The following is a 20,881-nucleotide window of genomic DNA, read 5'->3' as shown; positions in this document are numbered from 1 at the left end:
GAAATTTCCTGCACCCGACATCTGGCATGGCATCAGAAGCAGAAGGTCGGTGTGGTTTGTGGGGAGCAGACTGGTGGATCTAGCTAGACCTATGGGCCAGAAGGTCCCCACCACTGAGCTATATGCTCATGTGTTCAACGCTGACTTAATGAGGAAAAAAGGCAACGGCAATTTAGTTATATAATATGTATAAAATAATAATATGTCATATCTCTCTCATCACTGCTGTTGGATTCCAGTCAAAACAGGTTGTTTTGACACAGATACACATATATGGCTCATTGTTAAACGTGTTGCATATGCTCTTTAAAACTTCATAATGGTAGGCAAGTACAGACTAAAGGTGCAGCTTGCTCTTGAGCTCAGCCTAGAAAACCACAGGAGACTTGTATTAACCACTGGTACAGACAGTACACACAATGCTTAGCAGCTGGCTGCATCATGCAAGAACACTCATTTCTTTCACTGTAAGAAATCTGAACTCTTTTAAACACACAACACTCTGTGAAAGACCTAGAAGATTCAGTTTAGTGTTCCATTTAGGAGAGAAACTTCACCTTGTTACCATGCCACATTAGCCTAGGTTCAGCTTTGTTATATTGCTCTTGTTCAGATGAATTTGTTTACTCACAGGGTATTTACTTTGCCACTGGACAGCAAATGAGTAGCCATGCATGAGCCACGGGTGACTTAAGAGATGCTTAACCATAATCCGTTTCTTTGGGTCCACCTAGTGGGTAAGAGTAGAGGTGCATTTCAAGAAACAGTTACTTTAATCAGAATAAATAACTGTACCATATATTTTAGCAGTCCTCTGCTATAAGGATGGAGCTGTGCAGTTAAGCAAAAGGCTAAACATAGTTTTTCCAAGACATGTCTGAAGGTTTGTCCTGAAAACTATCATGATGTTCCTGTTCTGGGTAACAGGAACAAACCATTCCATCAGCCCTGATTTCAGGGATGTAATGTTCCATTCATTTGCTTTACTGTGTTAAGAAACTGTAAAACTGTAAAATGCTGTTAGTACCATTGTGATGTCTGTGTGAGGCACAAGGATCAGCAACTTGCATCCCTGCAACTGGCAGGAGAGAGTCTGGTCACATCCATCTTAATTTCCCACTTTTGTTAAGCAGTTTGGGATTTCTCCCCTTTTTTAAAGACAAGGTGGAGTAAAAGGAAGAACAGTAGTTGCTTTTTACTAAAGCGACTCAAGCTGAAGCCTTCATGTATTTCCCTCCTCTCTATATAATAAAGGTGCAACGCTATAAGAAGTGATGAGACATATTCATGGTGGATAGGGCTGTTGACAGCTATTAGCAACCTCCAGAGACAGCATGCTTCAAGGCCAGCTTCAATGCCCTAATGGTGGGCTTCTCGGAAGCACCTAACTGGCCACTGTGGAAAACGTGGACCTCTTTCAGGGCTCTGTGGACTTAAAACACCAACGTTCCTTAAATCACTGCTCCTATTAGAAGACCATTCCAGAGAAAAGAAGACATTTACTAGAAGTGGGGCAGAAAGAGAATTTGCTTCCACCAGATGTGGAGACGGCCACCAACTTGGATGAATCAAATCTATGAAGGATAAGGCTATGGGTCACTGACAATGGCTATGTTCTCCCACCACGGCCAGACTCAGGAAGCCTCTGAATACCTGTCACTGGGAATCAGGGGTTGGAAGAGTGCTGTTGCACTCAAATCCTGCTTGTGGACTTTCCATAGACATCTGGGTTGGTCACTGTAAGAACAGAATACTGAACTATTGGTCCATTGCACTTATGCTCTTATTACCTGCAGCATCTGGTGCAGCAGTAGTTCACTGGCAGGTGAGAGCCATTTTGGTGTCTCATATTTCCCCCTCTGTAGAGAAAGTAGTTTTAGCATTAGTTCTAGTTGAATTAGTGGAACAGCCATCACTTGAACCAATCAGTTTTCTACCACCCACCCCCCAAGCAAAATATAGGGTGCTTGTTAGGTTTCAGGGTTGACCCTGAAAAGTAACAGCAACATAGCCTGACCTCCACTGGGCAAGTTGGTAGGAACATTAAATGGACCAACATGGGTATCTATGCAGTGCAAGATTTTACTCCAAAAGCAGAGAAAAAAATTAAGTATGAAACCTCTCATCTTTAGAAGAGTGAACTCAAAGAGCATGAATGAAATTCAGTGTTAATAGCCAGTGTAATACCCAATTCTCCATATGATTGAAGCTTTCCACAGTCTGCATCATAGCACTCAATCATTGCAGACGTCACCTCGCTGCACTGGATGAGTCAAGGACATTATATTCTGCACATTTAGTGCCCAAATATAAATGTAGGCTACAGCTATAGTTTTTGATCAGCTGCTTTACTTCTCTAGCTTCTGATAATTTAAGAGGGCTGGAAGTGAAAAACTAGAAGTGATTTTAATCTGTGGGCAGCACTCATCCATCTACCGAAGAGCAGATGGGAAACTATTGAAAGCTGTTCCTGAGAACTTAGGTTTATAAAGGAAATAGATTTTGCTTGATGACCAGGTAAGCGACAGAAGGACAATCCAAAGGCTCAAGATCCACAAGGTAGCTTGTAGTTTTGAGTCACAGACCCGGACACCTTAAAAAGATCTTAATCACTCCGTGTTTACAGGCATTAGGGGGCCTTTCCCCTTCCTTCTCCCACCTAGTCATTTGGTGTGCATAATACATTCTTAGTCTAACCATCAATTTTTAAGAAACTTTTTACAATAGCCTCTGGTATCTTAAGCTTACTGGAAACAAGCTCTGTGAGGATTTTAAGACCCTGTTTCCCGGCAGGGATGGTGGCCCTCCAGAAGTTGCTGGACTACAACTCTCATTATTCCTGGCTACTGGCCATCCTAGTTGGTGCTGATGGGAGTTGGAGTTCAACAGAATCATGTGAGCCTCAAGTTTCCCTTCCTTGCTTTTGGGAAAACAGTAAAGATGCCTTTAGTGGGAGGAACAGGAGGGTTGTGTCTTCCTGCCTCTTCAGAGCTTCTGAACAACAATGCAGAGCTCATTTGATTACTCATGTGAAGAAGACTCGGAAACTTCAATTGGTCCAAAATGCAGCGGTTAGATCACTGGCTGGGTTTCCATATAGATTTTTCAGCTAATGCTGAAGACACACCTATTTACCCTGGCCTTTGACAGCTGATGTGTATATTTTCAGGATCCTACTTTTTGTGACTGTATTTTTCCCCAATTTAAAACTGTTTTTATTGTTGCCTTTAAAATTGTTACACCCCGCCCTGGGACCTTAGGGTGAAGTGTGATTATTATTAAAGTTAGTTCCCTCCCTACACCCAGTTTATATTCAATGCCCACCACAAAGTCATAAGGCAAGTCAGGCTCCCCAGATGCTAACTTCCTTCCTCCATACCTTCTCCTGGATTGTGAACCCCGATTCTGAGATATGCAATCAATTGCTTCCCCAAAGCTCTTTTCAATTCTATCAAAGCCTGCATCTTTACATTTTGTCCTTAAATATATTATATTACCATGTAATTGTACATTGTTTTAAAGTGATGCCTCCAAGGGTTTATTCATCTGAAAGGTCTGGGTCTTCATTACTGAAGATCAGAGAATCTTCTCTTGGGAAAACATCCACATTCCAAGGGCAGACACAATAATCACTAACAAACTTAAGGGATGGAAAGGACAGGGTACACCTTTTTAAAAAGCTAATATGTAGCCATATCACTGACACTGAGCAGAGCAGGAGAGTTGTCTTTCCTCCAAAGCTAGAGCAGAGTAGAAATGAGGTCAGGACATAGAATGCCTTCTACAGTAGAGGAAAAGCTAAATTAGGACCCTTCAGTTTAGAAGAGACAAACCTAGTAAGATTCAAAGCAAAAACACATGGATGGGAAATCTGTGAAATGTTTAATCTCATGCAACTAGAAGATGTTGACTAAAAGCTAGTTACATAGGAGTTTGTTTCAGAAGAAATCTAGAAGTGCCTACACAACTATATTCAGGTAGGTAGCCATGTTGGTCTGATGCAGTCAAAATATATATAAAAATTCTCCAGTAGCACCTTAGAGACCAACTAAGTTTATTCTTGGTATAAGCTTTTGTGTGCATGCACACTTCTTCAGATATGAATCTGAAGAAGTGTGCATGCACACGAAAGCTTATACCAAGAACAAACTTAGTTGGTCTCTAAGGTGCTACTGGAATTTTTATTTTTATTTTAATATATTACACAACTATAGTATGAGCCAGCAGTACATTGCATAATCTAACTTGATCTAGTATTAGCTCACATATTAGCTGCAGGTCAAGTTACAAGAGGCAGCTGGCTACCTAACCCAGGCCTTAGAATGGCCTACTTTCATTATAAGGCCAAATCAGGAAGCCCTCAAGTCCAGCACAGCACAAACACTAGGACTGCCTTCTACAGAATCAAACCTGTAGACCACCAAGTCCAGTGTTGCCTATTTTAACTGGCAACAACTCTCCAGGGTCTCAAAGTAGACGCCTCTCATCTGCTACCAGAGATTCTGGGACAACACCTAGGACCTTCTGAATGCAGAACATGTAGCCATTGAGGCTGAAGGTGTTGAGCAGAGTAAGAGGTAACCCCTTGCCTAGTGGCAGCACTAAGCAGAGTTGTGATCAAGTTAAGCACAGGCTATTGACCAAACCTTAGGGCCATTTTGCAGGCACACTGCTGGATTTGCAGCCAAGGATGATTAGGCCCAATTGATCAGCACTGTGTCAAGTTATAGTTGCACAGGTTTTCTTAGGTGCTGACCTGAACATTTATCACAACTGGGATTTAATGCACTACCCTATCTAGAGCCAGATAATACAGTGTGCTTTCTCACCAATATGCTCCCCCCACCTCCTAGCAAGCAATGGGGCAGGGCGTGGGGGGAGGATGCTACAGAAGGCCTGTACCTTCTGTACTTCACAACATGGGGAGAAAAATCACCACACCTCCAAGACTAATGCATGCAGCATAAAAATAATTACACACCTGACTAAGGTAAGAGAAGAAATTGTCCTGGGCAAATTAAATAATGTGGGTGCTTACAACTGAATGAGTGCTTCTGCATGCCAAAGCTGCTGCCCTGGCCTCTTGCCATGAATGAGCACTTTTAGGAGATTTCCTAAAAGGCTGACCGAAACACAACACAAGAGCTTGGGTGCCTTTCTGGTAAGATAGTCGATAGCATCTAACAGACTACAAGAATGTTTGGGTGGGGTGGGGGAATTGAAGAAAGAACATAGCAGAATTCAAATGCCAAGATTATCCCAAGGTGGGCCTTTAAAAAAAAAGCCACTGGGATATCACAAAAGAGCATCCTTAGGCTTCCATGAGAATCAGCAAGATCAAGAGAACAAGTTTTAAGAGCTATGAAAGGGCTTCTTGCTGTAAATCCCCCAAACTCTGTTGGAAACAGGTCTCTCCCACGGTTGCTGCTCAAGCATCCTCCCATGAGCATGAAGACCCAAATCCTGGAAATAGTACATATGCCAGAATACATACCACTATTTTCTTGTAGAGCACCATAACATTATCGTCGTCGAATGGTAGAAATCCACAGAGCAGAGCAAACAAAAGCACTCCCATGCTCCAAATGTCAGCCTGGGGTGACAAGCAGGTAAGTTAGAAAAATATAAAGGTTGGTCACTTTGTGCACTAACATCCCACACAGCCCTAATACAAAATAATAAACAAAGTCATGGTCACCTCTGAACAGTTATGGTAGGTACTGGCTATCAACTTTTGATGTTAACTGCCCAGCCCTTGGGGTCCCCAGTGTTGATGACCACAAAGGCTGCACTGCTGCACTCTGGTGAACACAACAAGCCCCAGTCTCTTGCCCAACCATGAAGCTGGAGCCGTGGTCACCCCTGCAGTTGTGTGGCACACCTTGCAAGAAAGCCCTACCCTACAGTAACAAACCCCAGCTCCCTTGCAGCTCCAAGAGGTTTCCTTTGTGGGTGGGTGAGGAAGAGACAAAGGTTTGCATTCTGTGGTCCTGTGCCTTCAAAGCATTTCAGCAACAAGCCCCAGCCTTCGTCTCCAGCTTTCAATGTCCCCCAAAAGGACAGTGTAATTGCAGGGATAATGCTCATCCTAGCTGCAAGATGGGGAGGAGATTAGTTTGGAGCAAAGTAGGGGATTGACTACCACACAATTTAAAACAGGGTGAGGTCAAGAAGAAGCCTCTGCCCCTTGGGCCCTAGCACCCATAAATTTCTCAGAACCCACCACTGAGTCACTGACGACAAAGGCCAGACAACAGTGTGGACACTGCCACTCCTCTTATACTGCAAAAAATTAGATTTAGCCTATCAGCGATGTATGCCATTAGAGGAGAGGCGGAGCATACAGCTCGTAGAGTGTTAAGACAAAAGGTTCAAGATTGGCAGGAGAGGAAGGCTTTCCTGTTCCATTTGGAGGGTGCCCCCATTGCCTACTCTATAAGGTAACAGAGGAAGATATTGCAGAAGAGGAATAAAAGATGCAACAGCACTGAAGGGATGACCAGAGACTACGACCGCATCTTTGCAGAAGACGCTGAAAACAGTATTACCCACATACACAGTTGTCACGTATGCCCCTTTAAAATGGCTCCTGCTTCAGAAAGTTAACAGACTTTGTTACATTTTACGCAGCGGCCATTCTGTAAAGAAAATGTGTATGCAAGAGTCAATATCGAGAAATGTTAAAGAATCTACTACAATACCTCTGAGCCAATGTAAGCTTTGCCCTGAATCAGCTCTGGTGCTGCATAGGCTGGACTTCCACAGCAAGTGCTTAGATGGTAATCCAGACCACCCTACGGCAAGAACAACATAGTCAGCTACATCTGCAACAGGATACATTTTGCATTTCACCTAGATATGCATGCAATCGACAGTGGGCACTGTCAGCCCGAAATATCTAAGATGTTAAAAGCAAAGTCGGATTGCTTCCCCGGTTCCCAATGGGGTTAAACCAACCTTTCTGAGTCTCCCTTGACCAACTACATTCTTTCTGTGGCACCCCTGATATGTCACCCCTTGCCTGCAGAGCTGGCAGCCTCTCACCTTTTTTCGAACACCTTCCCTTGTGCTGTTCAGCCTCCTCTCTTCTCCTTGGGATCAGCTGCCGCCCCTTGTCTATGAGCTGCCCCCCCTACCCCAAAGAGAGGTGCCTCCTCACACTCCCCCACAGGGGCCTGGGAACCCCCCCCCCCGGCCAGCCCCAGAGGCTCCATTCGCCTGGGGAGCTTGTAGCCACGTCTGCTGCTGTGTAGCTGTGCAGACCTTTGGGAGGCAAAGACATGAGAGGGCATCAGAGGAGGAAGGGAAGGAAAGAGGGACAGAGGCCAGGACAGCACCCCTGACTATCCTCCAAGGCACCCCAGGGTGCCACAGCACACTGGTTGAAAACCACTGGGTTAAACTATTGCATTCTTCTCTTTCACCTTTCAGCCACTATGTCAGGCATCCCCAACCTTCGGCCCTCCAGATGTTTTGGACTACAATTCCCATCATCCCTGACCACTGGTCCTGTTAGCTAGGGATCATGGGAGTTGTAGGCCAAAACGCCTGGAGGTCCACAGGTTGGGGATGCCTGCTCTAAGTCATTATATATCTGAAGTTAAGTTTGCTTGCCAACTGCAACTCTAGGACACCCTAACCACCTTCTAACCCTGTTCCGTTTTAACCTGCCAAAGTACTCAAACCCACTTAAATTCAATTTAGCACACATAGGGCCAGATAAAGAAAGGAAAGAGCTGTCTAATAACAAGCTTGTGTTCAGGATCCTGTGTTTCCAATCCTTTATCAACAGAAATTCAACAATCTGCTGAAGCCAGCAGCCCAAAATTCTATGATATTTACATGTTTTGAATTGCTTCAGTATTGTACTGGGAAGAGCCACAATGTAGGAAAGAAGATAAACCAGGATATATCATGGGGGAGCATGTCATCTGAACGCAAACCGAATCACATCACACCTTTCAGTAAGAACCAAGTGAATGGCTGGGCTTCAGAATGCCCATGGCTGAGCAGAGCTATTTAAATCCAGCTTTAATCAGAATGCATCTCTGGAGCAGGAAGGAAAGACAGGAAACCTCCGACATGGTTTGGTTTGGAGATGAAACAGCAATCATCTCACCTTGATGACAGCAATAGTATCCCGTGTTTTCTAGTGCCATTGGCAAAATGGCAGAGTTCATTGCTTTGCACAAACTCACCAATGGTTTTGCACAGAGACCAAAGTCGATCAGCTTCAGGTTATGCTCGGCATCAATCAGCAAGTTTTCCTGACAAGAGAGATTGCACGTTAGAAGCAAGTAAATTTACACAGCAACCTTGTGCTGTAAATTGTTGACAAGGAGAAAACAAACGCCAGTCAAATTCCCAACCCTAAAAACATACATAGAAAACAAAACCAGGTGGTCTCTTAGTTAGACCGAGCTAGAGAAAGAACTGGAAGAAAATCAAAAGGAATCTTTATGGAGCTTGCACTAAAATCTCTACGACACTAATTATGCTGAGTGGGATTAGAGGCACAGAATGCTCAGATGCTCTGGGAACTAAGCTGTTCACAATGCAGCTTCTATAAGGGATGAGAAAGCTGGCAGCTGATGCAGGTCTTGAGGAAACCAAGGCAAATAAAAGCTAATCAAAGGAAGGGAAGGGCTGTATGTTCTGTGGAAAGGGAGAAGCCTAGTTCCTAAGTTTTAGTTAAGGGATGGTGGTTGAAGGAAGTGAAACAAAGAAGACAGTGCACCGTTTGCCAGAAGCAGTTGGGCAGGCAAAGCTTGGAGGACCATAGATTATGGGCAAGGGAGCATCATCTCGCTAGGTGCAGAGCCTAGACTGCAGCATGGAAGTTCTGCTAGCTGTGGCTTCAAGCGTCACAACAGCACTGTGACATGTCAACCACAAATGTGGGACTAGAAGGAAAGAGCAGTGGATATAATGGCAGTGAGGCCGAATGTCAGATACTGGGTTTTTTAGCTGTGGGCTTCTTTCATGCAAAACAGAAGGAGCAGCCAACCCAGCAAACTATTTGGAGTCTGGCATACAGCTAGTTTATTCCTAAAGAAACTCTGCTTCAACCTTCCACACTTACCGGCTTAAGATCCCTGTGAGCATACCCCTGACTGTGTACGTATGCAATGGCAGCTACAATCTGGCGGAAAAAGATGCGCGCTTCCTCTTCTGCTAAGCGATCCTTAGCAATGATGTAATCAAACAGCTCACCGCCAGGGCAGTACTGTAGTGAAAGCAGAAGGCAACAGTGTTTAAGAGGCACTGGCTAAACTTGAAGCCAACAAAACAGGCTGATAAAAACTGTCAGGATCTAGAAACCGGGAAGCTGTCAAAGATACCAAATCATTTAAGAAAAGGGCAAGTTTCTATCCCTTGGGAGTTTAATATGCAGAAGGCCAATGTCTTTATTTCCAGGCAGTTCCTGTGTTCTCCATGTTGGGATACTGCCAGGGAGACAAAGGCCATCGGGCACCCAGTGTCGTCTCCGGACGATCTCCAGTCTCCCGTTGGAACAGCATCAGTCAATTAGCGACACGAGTCTCAGACGCATTCCAAGACTCATGCACGCCCTTTTCGCAGAGTTTCCACAAAGGAAGATTCACCCAGGAGAGCATATTTACAGCTTTATTCAACGTTGGTCAGAACAAAGGAAAAACATGACTGCTTGCATCCATGTCGAGGAAAACAGCCAGAACAAAAGTTATATACAAAACGGAAACTCCCAGTGAGCAGCAAGTACGCAGGCATGTGACACACAACAGCCTGTTCCCTTTTTAAGAAGGAATGGAAATATCCTCACACTCCAGTCCTAGCACAGTGCAACCCACCACAGAGTAGCAGCTTCTGGAATAGAAGTCAGCAAGGGCTCCACAGGTAAGGAACACATTTCTGGGAGAATCCTATCAGTGGCATGCATAGGTGTGGTACACACTTCCCGAATATACCACAGGAAGCAGATTATTGAAGGGCAAGAGACCAGTGTGAGTGTGCATGATACCAAAGCATTTATATGAAGAATATATACAATGAAGAAGTATGCTTCTTACAAAAAGGGCACAGAATCCTTAATTAGCATTTGGGAAGGTCTTCTAGAGGCTCTTAAAGCTGCAGGATACAGCCTGGGGGGATCCTAGTTGCAACCCACCCTACCCCACAGCTGAGACCCAGTGAGGAATGTGTCTTCTGTACTTCGTTTTAGCCTTCCTGCTCCTCTTTCCCCTGTAACTCCTTCCTAATGTCAACTGCCTGCCTTTTCTCCACACAGGAAAAGAACTTTTGTTTGTATTTTTAAAATGCTATTTTGTGCAGTCAAGCAGGCTAACAAATCCACGTTTCTGTATTTGGTAGAGCACAAGTTTGGGCACTTTTAGTGCAATATCACTTTGTATTTCCTTTATGGCATTTCATGTTTTCTTGTGTTTATATCTATTGTTCTACACCATCTTGATATTACACATGAGATGTGACAATATAAATAAAGCAGCATGAATTATTATTAGATCCACTTTGCAGAATGCAGGTTTAGAGAGGAAATATTCTATTGTGACTAATTATAGAACTCCATGACTGAAGTTTTCATATTATTTGTTGAATTTATATACCGCCCTATACCCGGAGGTCTCAGGGCGGTTCACAGAACAAAATCAAAATATAAAACCACAAAATATATACCGTATTTTTCACCCTATAGGACACACTTTTTCCCCTCCAAAAATGAAGGGGAAATGTGTGTGTGTCCTATGGGGCGAATGCAGGCTTTTGCTGAAGCCTGGAGAGCGAGAGGGGTCGGTGCGCACGGACCCCTCTCGCTCTCCAGGCTTCAGGAAGCTATCTGCAAGCTTTGGGAGCCGGGCAGGAGTTCCCTCCAGGCTCCCAAGGCTTGCGGACAGCAGCCTGCAGCCCAAAACCAGGGGAGCGCAGTTGCAAACTAACCCTGTTAGGTTGTATAGCTGCCACCACTCCTTAGTCCAACAGCTTGGGACAGGAGACCCTCAAAGCCTTAATCAGACAACATTAAGATTTCAAGGAGTAAGAGGTAAAAATTCTGCCCCAAATGACAACATACCAAACGGCTCCCACTGTGAAGGACCAAGATGCCAATAGTTACTGACAGGGACTATTTCAGGCTCCTGAAACATTTCAGCCTTAAGCAGCAAATATTTTAAAAAGCAGAATTAGGTTTCAAATCTTACCTCTAGAATCATGAATATCTTCTTTGGTGTCTCAATCACCTGGTATAACCGACAAATGTTCTGGTGGCTTAAGCTCTTCATGGCTTCAATTTCTGTTTTGACGCGAGGCAAATCATCCTAAGAGACGAAAGGTTTGTGGGATTTCCAGATAATGGCATGCCACAATAGAGAAACCTCCTCTACATTTTCCCCGTCCCATCCTGTTAGATCATGCTTATGAGATTGTATTTTAAAAGCAACAATTAAATGCCACTTTAAGGTCTCAGTTATGGAAACGCACTGTCCAGGTAGTGCTAACAGAGCTCAACATACTGCCAGAAGCTTTGATGCAGAGCTTGAAATCTGAATTCCCTTACGGCCACAAATGTACAGTTTCACATTAACAAGTTGTACGATTAGAACCTTATTTGTACAAAGGAAACCCATCCTTTCCCAGCAAGAAAGTCACTCACCCCCAGAGACAGTTTGTCCATTATTTTTATTGCAACCTGTTCTCCAGTAAGTAGGTGACGAGCCAGTTTAACCTTTGCAAAACCACCTACAGTAAGGAAAGAAAAAAGGCAAGGCTACAGATTTAACATTAGTGATCAACTCCTTGTTAAAGATCTATATCCCTACATGGTACCATCTATGTTCTTTGTACTTCTGCCTCAGAACCCTCTGTGAAACCTTTGGCTTAATCCCTTATCTTCAACTGTAACATCCAGCCTTAGCACTAGATGTTTCTGAGTTAACATATATTTATATCTTGTAGGCTTTAACAGTCCCTCCATCCCCTCTGCTGCTTCACACTGTCCACATTGAGGCTGGAAGCTCCTCTTACAGCTCTTAACCGAGAGTACAGTCCCAAACGCATTTATTGCGCTGCTCACCACATCAAACTAGTGGGACTGACTTCTGCAAAAGCATGCTTAAATTTTGCAGTAATCGGAAAGGAATAGCAATATTAAATACTACCTCCCTTTAACAATCATCTAAATTGTTTTCCATTTTATTCATGCTGTGAGCTACTTTGGGGGACTCCCCTGCTTTTTGACCAAACAAATCTATAAAGCAAGCTAGATTTTCATAGCTCTTTATTTTTTGTTGTTGTTGTTTAGTCGTTCAGTCGTGTCCGACTCTTCGTGACCCCATGGACCAGAGCACGCCAGGCACTCCTGTCTTCCACTGCCACCCGCAGTTTGGTCAGATTCATGTTTGTAGCTTCGAGAACACTGTCTAACCATCTCGCAGCTTTTATTTGAAATCATCAAGGAGCATACCTGTACCAACAGTTTCGTGTAGTTCATAATACTTGAGTAGCTCCTCATAGTCATCCATAGCCATGCTGAGAGGCAAGACTTTCTCCTTTAGGCACCTGAGAGAACAGAAAAGCGACCATTGATGCCAAAAAGGTCATAGCAGCAAAACACTAGAAGTACAATATAAACATTTACTTATTTATATTTTTAATTAAAAATAAAGAAAGAAATAAGAACTATATCTTTCATCTAAACTGACTTTAGGGCAAATTCTACAAGCACTTTTAAATACTTGAATATATTACAAACACATTATGGATTTTTTAAAAAACATGCAAGATATACCTAATAAATACATTAGTCAATCTTTGTGAAAACTCATCACTAAAAAAAGAAGTGGCAGGGTGGGGGCAGGGAAGAAGAAGGGAAAACCAGATGATTACCGGTGGGGATGGAAACAAGGCCTCTGGGTCTTCTTGGCTGGACCAGACCTCCCTGTCAAATCTCTTTTTGATCTGTCAAATCAAAATCAGCGCAGCAGGCAATACTGCCTGCTTGAAATGGGCAAAACTAGCTCATTAGGTGGGGTAATTAATGTAGTGCCCTCCAGCTGTGGACGAACTATAACTCCCACCATCCCCAGCCATTGACTATGCTGGCTGGGGTTGATGGGAGTTGTAGTCCAACACATCTGGAGAGCCCTACTCCTTGTTAGACCACCCCTGTCATAAGGCATAGTCCTGCTCATTTCCCAGTGACATCACAATATACCCTTGGTTACCATCACCAAGCCTCCCTCCCCCAGGACACCACAGCCTGATGCTTCAAAAGAAAGCTTTTGCTGTCTTCCTTTTTCTCCAGAATATCCCATACTATGGGCCAGATATCTTCATCTTTGAATTGATTTTACTCAGAAAAGCTAAGTAAGAATGGCATGCTAGTTTCTCATTGTTTACATTAGGCTGCAACAGTTATTGTCTGCCTTCCAAGGAAGGTCACCTGTATTGCCTGATCCATTTCTTCCAACGGTGCTGCCAACCTCTAAATGCTGAAAGAGTGATACAGAGGATAAATGTACCTTCCTATCTCCTACCTCTCATCAAAGGGGGATACATATGGCACATATTTGGCCTAACCTGTTTCACCCCCTATAAGTGATATGCATAAGCCAAATGAAGGCATCATAGGACTGGGGAGAAGCAGGATCACATGTGCTATCGATGTCCTTGGCATTTATGTCTAGTCTCCCCCACCCAAATGATCTCTACCCTACATTCACATACATCAAACCTGCACATATACATACAGATCAACGTGCAAAAGGGTGTGATCACACTCCCTGTCCCTGCCCAGATTCTTGAACCCCAGATCTCACAATTAAATCCCCAATACAGTCATACCTCGGGATAAATACGCTTCAGGATAAGTATTTTCGGGTTGCACTCCGCGGTGACCCGGAAGTAAAGGAGCGCGTTACTTCTGAGTTTCGCCACTCACGCATGTGCAGATGGTCAAAATGACATCATGCGTATGCACGGAAGCAGCAAAACACGACCCGTGCATGCGCAGATGCATCTTACGTTCTGTTCTGGATGCGAACGGGGCTCCGGAACGGATCCCGTTTGCATCCCGAGGTACCACTGTACAGATACAAGAATTCATGTTCAATTGCTTTCTGCTTCTTTGGGACTCATACTTTGCAGTTCTCTACAAGCTTGCACAGAGAGCATAAAAAGCATCATTTAACTGAAGTTGCCAATATTTTATAGCCCATATTTTACATTGGCTCCTTAGCAGCAATGGAACCTCACCAACTTGGGGAACAATCAAAGATACTCCTGCAGATGATATCAGTGACCAAGCAGGAGTGTAAGGGTTCAGGCGATCCCCAAGGTATTCTGGACTCAAGTTGTTCAGGGCTTCATAAATAAATACAAAAACCATGAACCCAGCTCAGTAGCAGATAAGCAGCTGTTTTAACAATGACATCACATGTTCTTGTGATGCGAGCTCCATGATTGAGTGGGGATTTGAACCCTGATCTCCCAGGTCCTAGTCCAATGCTCTAACCACTACAGGACACTGGCTTCCTAGAGCACTTCTGCTATGGGGCAGCTATATAAATTAAGAAGGTAAATAAATATGGAGAAAGCAAAACGCCACTTAGAGAAGGATCTGAAATATTTCCCTTGAAGCCTGGAATCTGTTCTATTCTGGATTGTTTCATTTAATGTTTTAATGTGTTGTAAACTCTTCTGAGATTCCCCCCCCCCTAAAATATAATGCGTTATAGAAATGAAATGAATAATAACAAAACTCATGGGAGGGAGGGTGAACAACACACCAAACTGCTGTAAACTGTAGGCACTGTCCTGCCATATGCCTCATTAGTTGTTCTTGTTTCTTCTGTAGTCTGCCTTGAAGCCTTGGGCCAGTCACCATCTCTTAGAAAGGACCTACCTCACGGGGTTGTTGTTGAGGACGAAATGGGGAGAACCATGTACACCACTTTGAGATCTTTGAAAGATAAAGGTGGTACAGTGGTACCCCAGGTTACGGATGCTTCCGGTTACTGACTCCACCAACCCAGAAATATATACTTCGGGTTAAGAACATAGCGGCGGCAGCAGGAGACCCCATTAGCTAAAGTGGTACTTCAGGTTAAGAACAGACCTCCAGAACGAATTATGGTAAGTTCTTAACCCAAGGTACCACTGTATATAAATGTAATAAAAAAGTGAGTTCCTGTCAGGGGAAAAGGTGGGGTATGTATATAAGTGTGCGTGTGTGTGTGTGTGTGTATACACACACACACACACACACATATATATATACACACAGTAGTAAGCAGTGTTTTTTTTCTGGGGGTACGCATACCCCTAAACATTTTGTGAATCTTTGTCCTTTTACTGTATTTATTTCCCCCGATTCGAACTATAAAATTGTGATTTTCTTGAGTCAAAATGAGACCACCCCTAAACATTCTTTTAGGGGGGGAATCGCTGGTAATAACAACAACAACCACCACCTGCAATGCAGGGGTCCTTCTGGTAAACAGCCAGAGGCAGTGACTCGCTGAGCGTATTGGGTTAAAACGCGCGTCAATAAAATACGATATTTTCCCCTCACTCTTTTATTATTATTATTATTATTATTTGCTTTTTTAAATTAATTAATTAATTAATTTTTTAATTTTAATTTCCCTCACTAAACGAAGGTCTGTCTGTCGGCTCGCCCTTTATCGAAGCCCGCCCAACGCTCGCCCGAGGGAAAAGGCCCCTCGAGTTCCACAGCGACTTAGCTCGCATTACTTACCAGGTTAAAATCACAGCAGCCACAAATCCCCTCAGCCGCCTATGGCATCCGAGCCGAGAGCAACGGCGTCCCGGAGGCAGCCAAGGATTTAAAATTCCCGGACGGCGCCAGCACTTCCGCCCTCCATCCAAACAAACGCGGCGTTCTGGCCGGAAAAGGCGGGCCTGGCCGAAAGGGCCCATGGGAGGAAGGTCAGGAGAACGCAAAAAGATGGGGCGGGAATGTCGGCCGTTGGTCCGCCATGATGGGTGTTCCTGGGGGGGGAGAGGTTTTTTTAGAGAGTCGGTTTTTAGTTTATTTACTGATGTAGTTTTGGGCGTCACTTGTGTTTCTTGTAAAACAGAAGCTTTCCTTAGCGAACCGAATTTAGTAACGGGGAGAAAACGCCTCCTGGCCAAAGTTAATGGCCGTGCAAGGTTGCTTCTTATTTCAGTGGGAGAAATAAAGTAAAATATGTTTAAAGCGCTTAATCCTACGTGGATCGTATTTCTAACTGATTGCTGACTAAACAAGCCTGGGTAAATTTCCCGGGATTTCTTCCTAAGTGTAGGAGCAGCAGAGACGCCCACAGCTGCTTTGATTAGTTTGTCAAGTGGCTGAATATTTATGAAGACTTGTCCTTAGGATGTTTTTAAGCACTAAAATAACTGCAACTTATGATCAAATCTAGTGTTGCATTTTATTTTTTGGTCTGACCCCTCCCTCTAAAGAAGTGTGGTGACGAAAACTAGTTTTCAGCACTGCAAATGTCCCTAATCGCCCCCTTGCCCTGTAATATGTTGCATTTGTCAAACTCGTTGTCAGTTTCTCTAATGCCTTTGGCTGTTGCTCTTACTCGCCCCTGCTCATTGCTCTGGTAAAACTGAATGCTTTCCATAAATTGTGTGTGTGTGTGTGTGTGTGTGTAAAATGGACAAACAGCAGCTGAGCAGCTCTGAAAATGAGCATTTTTTTCCAAAGGGAGAAAACTGGGATTTGCATAATTTCGATTAACTATTTAAAAGCACAAGTAGTTGGATTTAGCTTCCATGGATCATCCAAAAATCTCACGAGGGAAATGTGCTTGTGGTCTTCCACAAAAAAACATGGAGAAAGCAAGGTAGTATTTTATACATCCTAGCCTAATGGAAAAATAAATTTTAGTGGTGTGGATCACGTTTCTCTGAACGTTGCTGTGCTTATTTTATTCCTCGAAGGGAGTATTTTACCAGCATTTTTTACATACAGACCAGCTGGTGGCAGTAGACTACTGTTCATTTTCTCAACCAAACTTCCCCAGATGTTTGTACAGGTCTGCAAGCCTTCAGTATTGTGCTCCATCTGCACAACCATGATTAACAAATTTGCAGCACTATATTTTTAACTGCCTTTATAAACAGTTTCGTTGTGCACATTCCAAATACCTTTGGCAGCAAATCTATCAGTTCTCAAGCATCTTAATAGCATATTTTACTGTGCTGTGAACTTTCATAGATAGAAGACAAGACAAACAAAAAAAACCCACTTAGCCCTCTGTCGTTCCATGGAATCAAAACTTTCTTCTCCAGTCCAACATCTAAGCTGCAGGGAAATGTAATCTTTTCCAGCACTGCAATGTCCAAGCCACTGATACAAGGGTCGTTTCCACCCCATCATGTATTTTACAACTTGGTGTAATACATGTCAATCACATCAATGGTTGCAAGAGTTGTTCTCTGTCTTGTACCATGTATAAATTACGTATTATTACTGGACTTCTTCAGAAACTGAACACTTCTGGAGTGATGTAGCACAATCAGAGAGCTTTACCAAAATAAATAAATAAATAAATAAATAAAGTCACCGATTAAAAAATTCATACAAATCTGTAGTTTTATGTACTTGGCTGTGATAATTAATTGTTCGCAGAGGCATCAAACAATGCAGATTGCAACTGGCTTTGCTTTTTCTTCTTCATCGCAACCTAAAGGGATACTTTCCCCCTTTAAAAGATGTGATAAAAGGCATAATCCAAGCAGTGGCGTGGTACAACTTTGGCTGGTCTGTTCTATCCTTCCCCTCATCGCTCAATTAATTTGCTAATTCTTTCCAGGGATATTCAATTACAGTTAGGTCTGTTCAGTTACTGGGCAATATTTGAATCTCCTAGAATTCTCGTACATGGTCTTTCTGACCATTGGACTTCATGCCTGTCCAAACTCTCTTTTATTGTTTTGATACTCTAATTGTGTGAGCTCTCCTGGAACCAGTACCACTGAAGGGTGGTATATAAATATTTCAAATAAAGTAAGCGTGGATGCTTACCTAAAGCCCTCCTGCCTGCGATTCTATGCTTGATTACCTGACACGCATAAGAGGTAACAGCCCGAGATGTGTATGAACAAAGGCTTTATATTGATTTTTTTTGAGGGCTGTATTAAATCATACTTAGTGGAACGCAACCATTGCTTCGCAGTAAAATACATTACAAGATAAAGAACCTTTCTGTGATCTAAATCAGGCTCAGCTCTTTAATGGTATATAGTTAAAGGAGTATACTAATGCACTTTATTGCCTGACCCCATTTCTTTTACAGCAGGTGAGCCCAGCATACTTTAAGACCATTGTTGTATTCGTGTTCTCTTTTACAATACCATTAATGAATTATCATTCTCTAATTTGAAGTTTTAATTATAGCCTGGGGTGCTGCTCCCTTATTTCTGGTTAGTGAGAGGGAGCTGTCTTCTTGGCCCAATCACTTGCTCTCTGTAGAGAATATAAATTTTAAAATGTATGATTGGAAGGATTTGTTTTAACTGTGATTGCCTGTCTCTGGTCCTTTTTCGTTAGCACGGTATTTGCACTTCTCAAATCACTCTCTTTACATCAATACTCACTTAATAAGTCACCCGAAATACTTGTTGGGAAATGATTTTATGGTGTAGGCACTGACTACATTCAGTTCAAACTACTGGAGTAGCTGTGGGGAAGGGAGGTGGATTTCATATTGGGGGTCATTTGGAAACAGATGGAACAGAAAACTTCCAATATCATGATGCTTTTATAGAAATGTGACTGCACTTGGAGTGCTGTGTCCAGCTTGAAAAGGGGCAGTTAAAATGATTAAGGGGAAGAAGAATGGAAGAAATTTAATGATTATTTAGCTAAATTTGTTAAGCTAAACTAACCAGAAATAGCTTCCAGATATTTAATGGGCTTAGGATTGTATGTATGTTAACTGATAAAATAATATGTTTAATACTATAAGAAGATTTAAAGATGTTAATGTTCAATTTAAAGTGTATAAAAATTGGGATTTGGAAAACCGTTATAAGGATATGCAATGAAATTCAACCAAGGAGAAACGAGGAAGTCGCTTTACAAAGTTAATAACTGTTATTTTCAATAAGGTTATGATTTATGTTTGTTATGTTTGTTCGTTTTGTGTTTTTGTTTGTCGTTAATATTGTAAAAACCAATAAAAATTTTGGAAAAATAAATAAAGAAAATGATTAAGGGGCTGGAGAAACTCCCCTGTAAGGAAACATTACAATGTTTCGGGCTTTTTAGTTTAGGAAAAAGGGAAATACATTGTGACATGATAGATATGAAAGAATTGGATTGTGCTTGGTATGAAGGAAGTGGATAAGGAGAAGTTTCTTTCTCAATACTGTACTAGGACCTAGGATCATCTGCTGAACCTGAAGGCTGGGAAAATCAGGAAATGCTTCATCCCATAGTGTACACAGGGCCAGCTCACTTGTGAGGCAAGGTGAGGCGACCTCCTCAGGTGGCAGAATCCACAGGGGTAACCAATTCAGATGTAGATCTTTATTTCCCCCATATTACTGATGTAGATCTTCACTTACTCTTCCTTGTCGGTCAGGGGGGATGGGAGCCATTTTGGGGTTCACCTCAGGTGCCACAGTGTCTTGGGCTGGCCCTGAGTAAGCTGTAGAATTAAGCTGTTAAATGGGTTAAACTGTAGAATTCACTGTCACAAGATGGAGTGGTGTTTGTCAAGTTGGATGGTTTAAAAGGGGAATAAATATATGTGGAGGCTAAGGCTATCCATAGGGACTGTTCTTAATGTTGTTATTTTTTATAGTTTATGCTCATCTTGTGTGAGCCACTTTGGGAAGGCTATGCCTTAAAAGGCACCATAAAATTATTTCTACCGATGAAAATGAATAAAATATAGAATTTTCCATCAATGCCAAAATGCGGAAGAATGGACGTCCCTTTTCAACATACTGCAAAGGAGATGGAAGAGCAGAAATCCATTTAAGGTCATGGCAAGAGAGGGACCAGGGGAAGTTAGCGCTCCTCACCTGGGCCATACCAAAGGGGCCAGGATGAACTAAGAGCCTAGAAGCCTAAACCAACAAACATTAAACTCCACTGGTCTATTCCTTCCCACTTAAAACAAACACCCTGTGTGTGGCTTGGTGATCAGCACTTACTCTGAACTCTTTCTTAGCTGCTGTGACAGTAGTGTTGATTCAGTCACAGCCAAACAAGGGCAAAAGTTGGCACCAGCAGGATCCACCATCAGGAGTAACCCAAAGATGCTTCTGCCAACAGTCTAATCCCAGACAGTAAAAGAGCAACATTAGAATGTTGCAGCCTCCCTCACAAAGAGTTGGTTCAATTTGAAGATGCATTGTCATGACGACCATGTCAACACTCAACAGCGTTGCAATTCCGAGAAGCAACTTTCCTTTTCATTGTTAAAAATAAGAAACCAAGCAGATGCAACATAGGAACAAATTTCTCTCCAGCCTTGTAGGGTCGCAATGGACCTTCCAGTAAATAATGAAAGGTTCATTAATTAATAAAGTCAGATCCATATCTTCTATAGATGGCATCAGCATGTCCATTTCAGCCGATTTCAGAGATTTCAATAGCTACACTCAGATCATTGGCAAAGTTGGGTTTCCCCAATAGCAAGTCCCAAAGCATTCTGCAGGGATTAATTAGCTGACAAATGGGATTTCAAAATATTGGGACTATTCAATTGCATTGAACAATATCAATGCGGAATTGAGAAGTAACCAATTTAATTTATCCCCAATAATTTTGCACCTGTCAACTGTCCCGCCACGTATGAACCAGTTCTGCATAGGATGTCCTGTCTTTCCAACATTTAAATCATTATGTAGAAAGCATCCT

At 42.8% G+C, this 20,881-nt stretch overlaps 1 protein-coding gene and 1 long non-coding RNA gene across 4 annotated transcripts in view; one reads left to right on the top strand and one right to left on the bottom strand.

The window, feature by feature from the left end:
- MELK (maternal embryonic leucine zipper kinase) overlaps window positions 1–20,266 on the bottom strand; it is a 32,484-nt gene extending 12,218 nt beyond the window's left edge. Inside the window, exons 1-10 of one of the 3 annotated variants that reach the window (XM_083419868.1) lie at window positions 20,173–20,266; window positions 12,458–12,552; window positions 11,648–11,733; window positions 11,196–11,312; window positions 9,083–9,226; window positions 8,199–8,267; window positions 6,702–6,794; window positions 5,495–5,593; window positions 1,791–1,859; window positions 632–730 (exon numbers count right to left, since the gene is read on the bottom strand). In XM_083419868.1, coding sequence (XP_083275994.1) covers window positions 632–730; window positions 1,791–1,859; window positions 5,495–5,593; window positions 6,702–6,794; window positions 8,199–8,267; window positions 9,083–9,226; window positions 11,196–11,312; window positions 11,648–11,733; window positions 12,458–12,552; window positions 20,173–20,261 — 960 coding nt within the window. In that variant the 5' untranslated portion in view covers window positions 20,262–20,266. Of the gene's footprint in view, window positions 1–631; window positions 731–1,790; window positions 1,860–5,494; window positions 5,594–6,701; window positions 6,795–8,198; window positions 8,268–9,082; window positions 9,227–11,195; window positions 11,313–11,647; window positions 11,734–12,457; window positions 12,553–12,879; window positions 13,166–15,751; window positions 15,903–20,172 lie in introns of those variants that run through there. The other 2 variants (XM_083419867.1, XM_083419869.1) reach the window with 2 other exon arrangements.
- The window catches only part of LOC310667971, a 38,485-nt gene continuing 30,822 nt past the window's right edge, over window positions 13,219–20,881 (top strand). Inside the window, exon 1 of the long non-coding RNA XR_014506496.1 lies at window positions 13,219–13,359. This is a non-coding gene — a long non-coding RNA (uncharacterized lncRNA). The remainder of the gene's footprint in view (window positions 13,360–20,881) is intronic.

The sequence above is a fragment of the Podarcis tiliguerta genome (assembly GCF_965153285.1).
Source record: "Podarcis tiliguerta genome assembly, chromosome: 17".
Classification (NCBI taxonomy): Eukaryota; Metazoa; Chordata; class Lepidosauria; order Squamata; family Lacertidae; genus Podarcis; species Podarcis tiliguerta.
The sequence above is the reverse complement of the archived record's forward strand: the minus strand, read 5'-3'. Positions and strand labels throughout refer to the sequence as shown.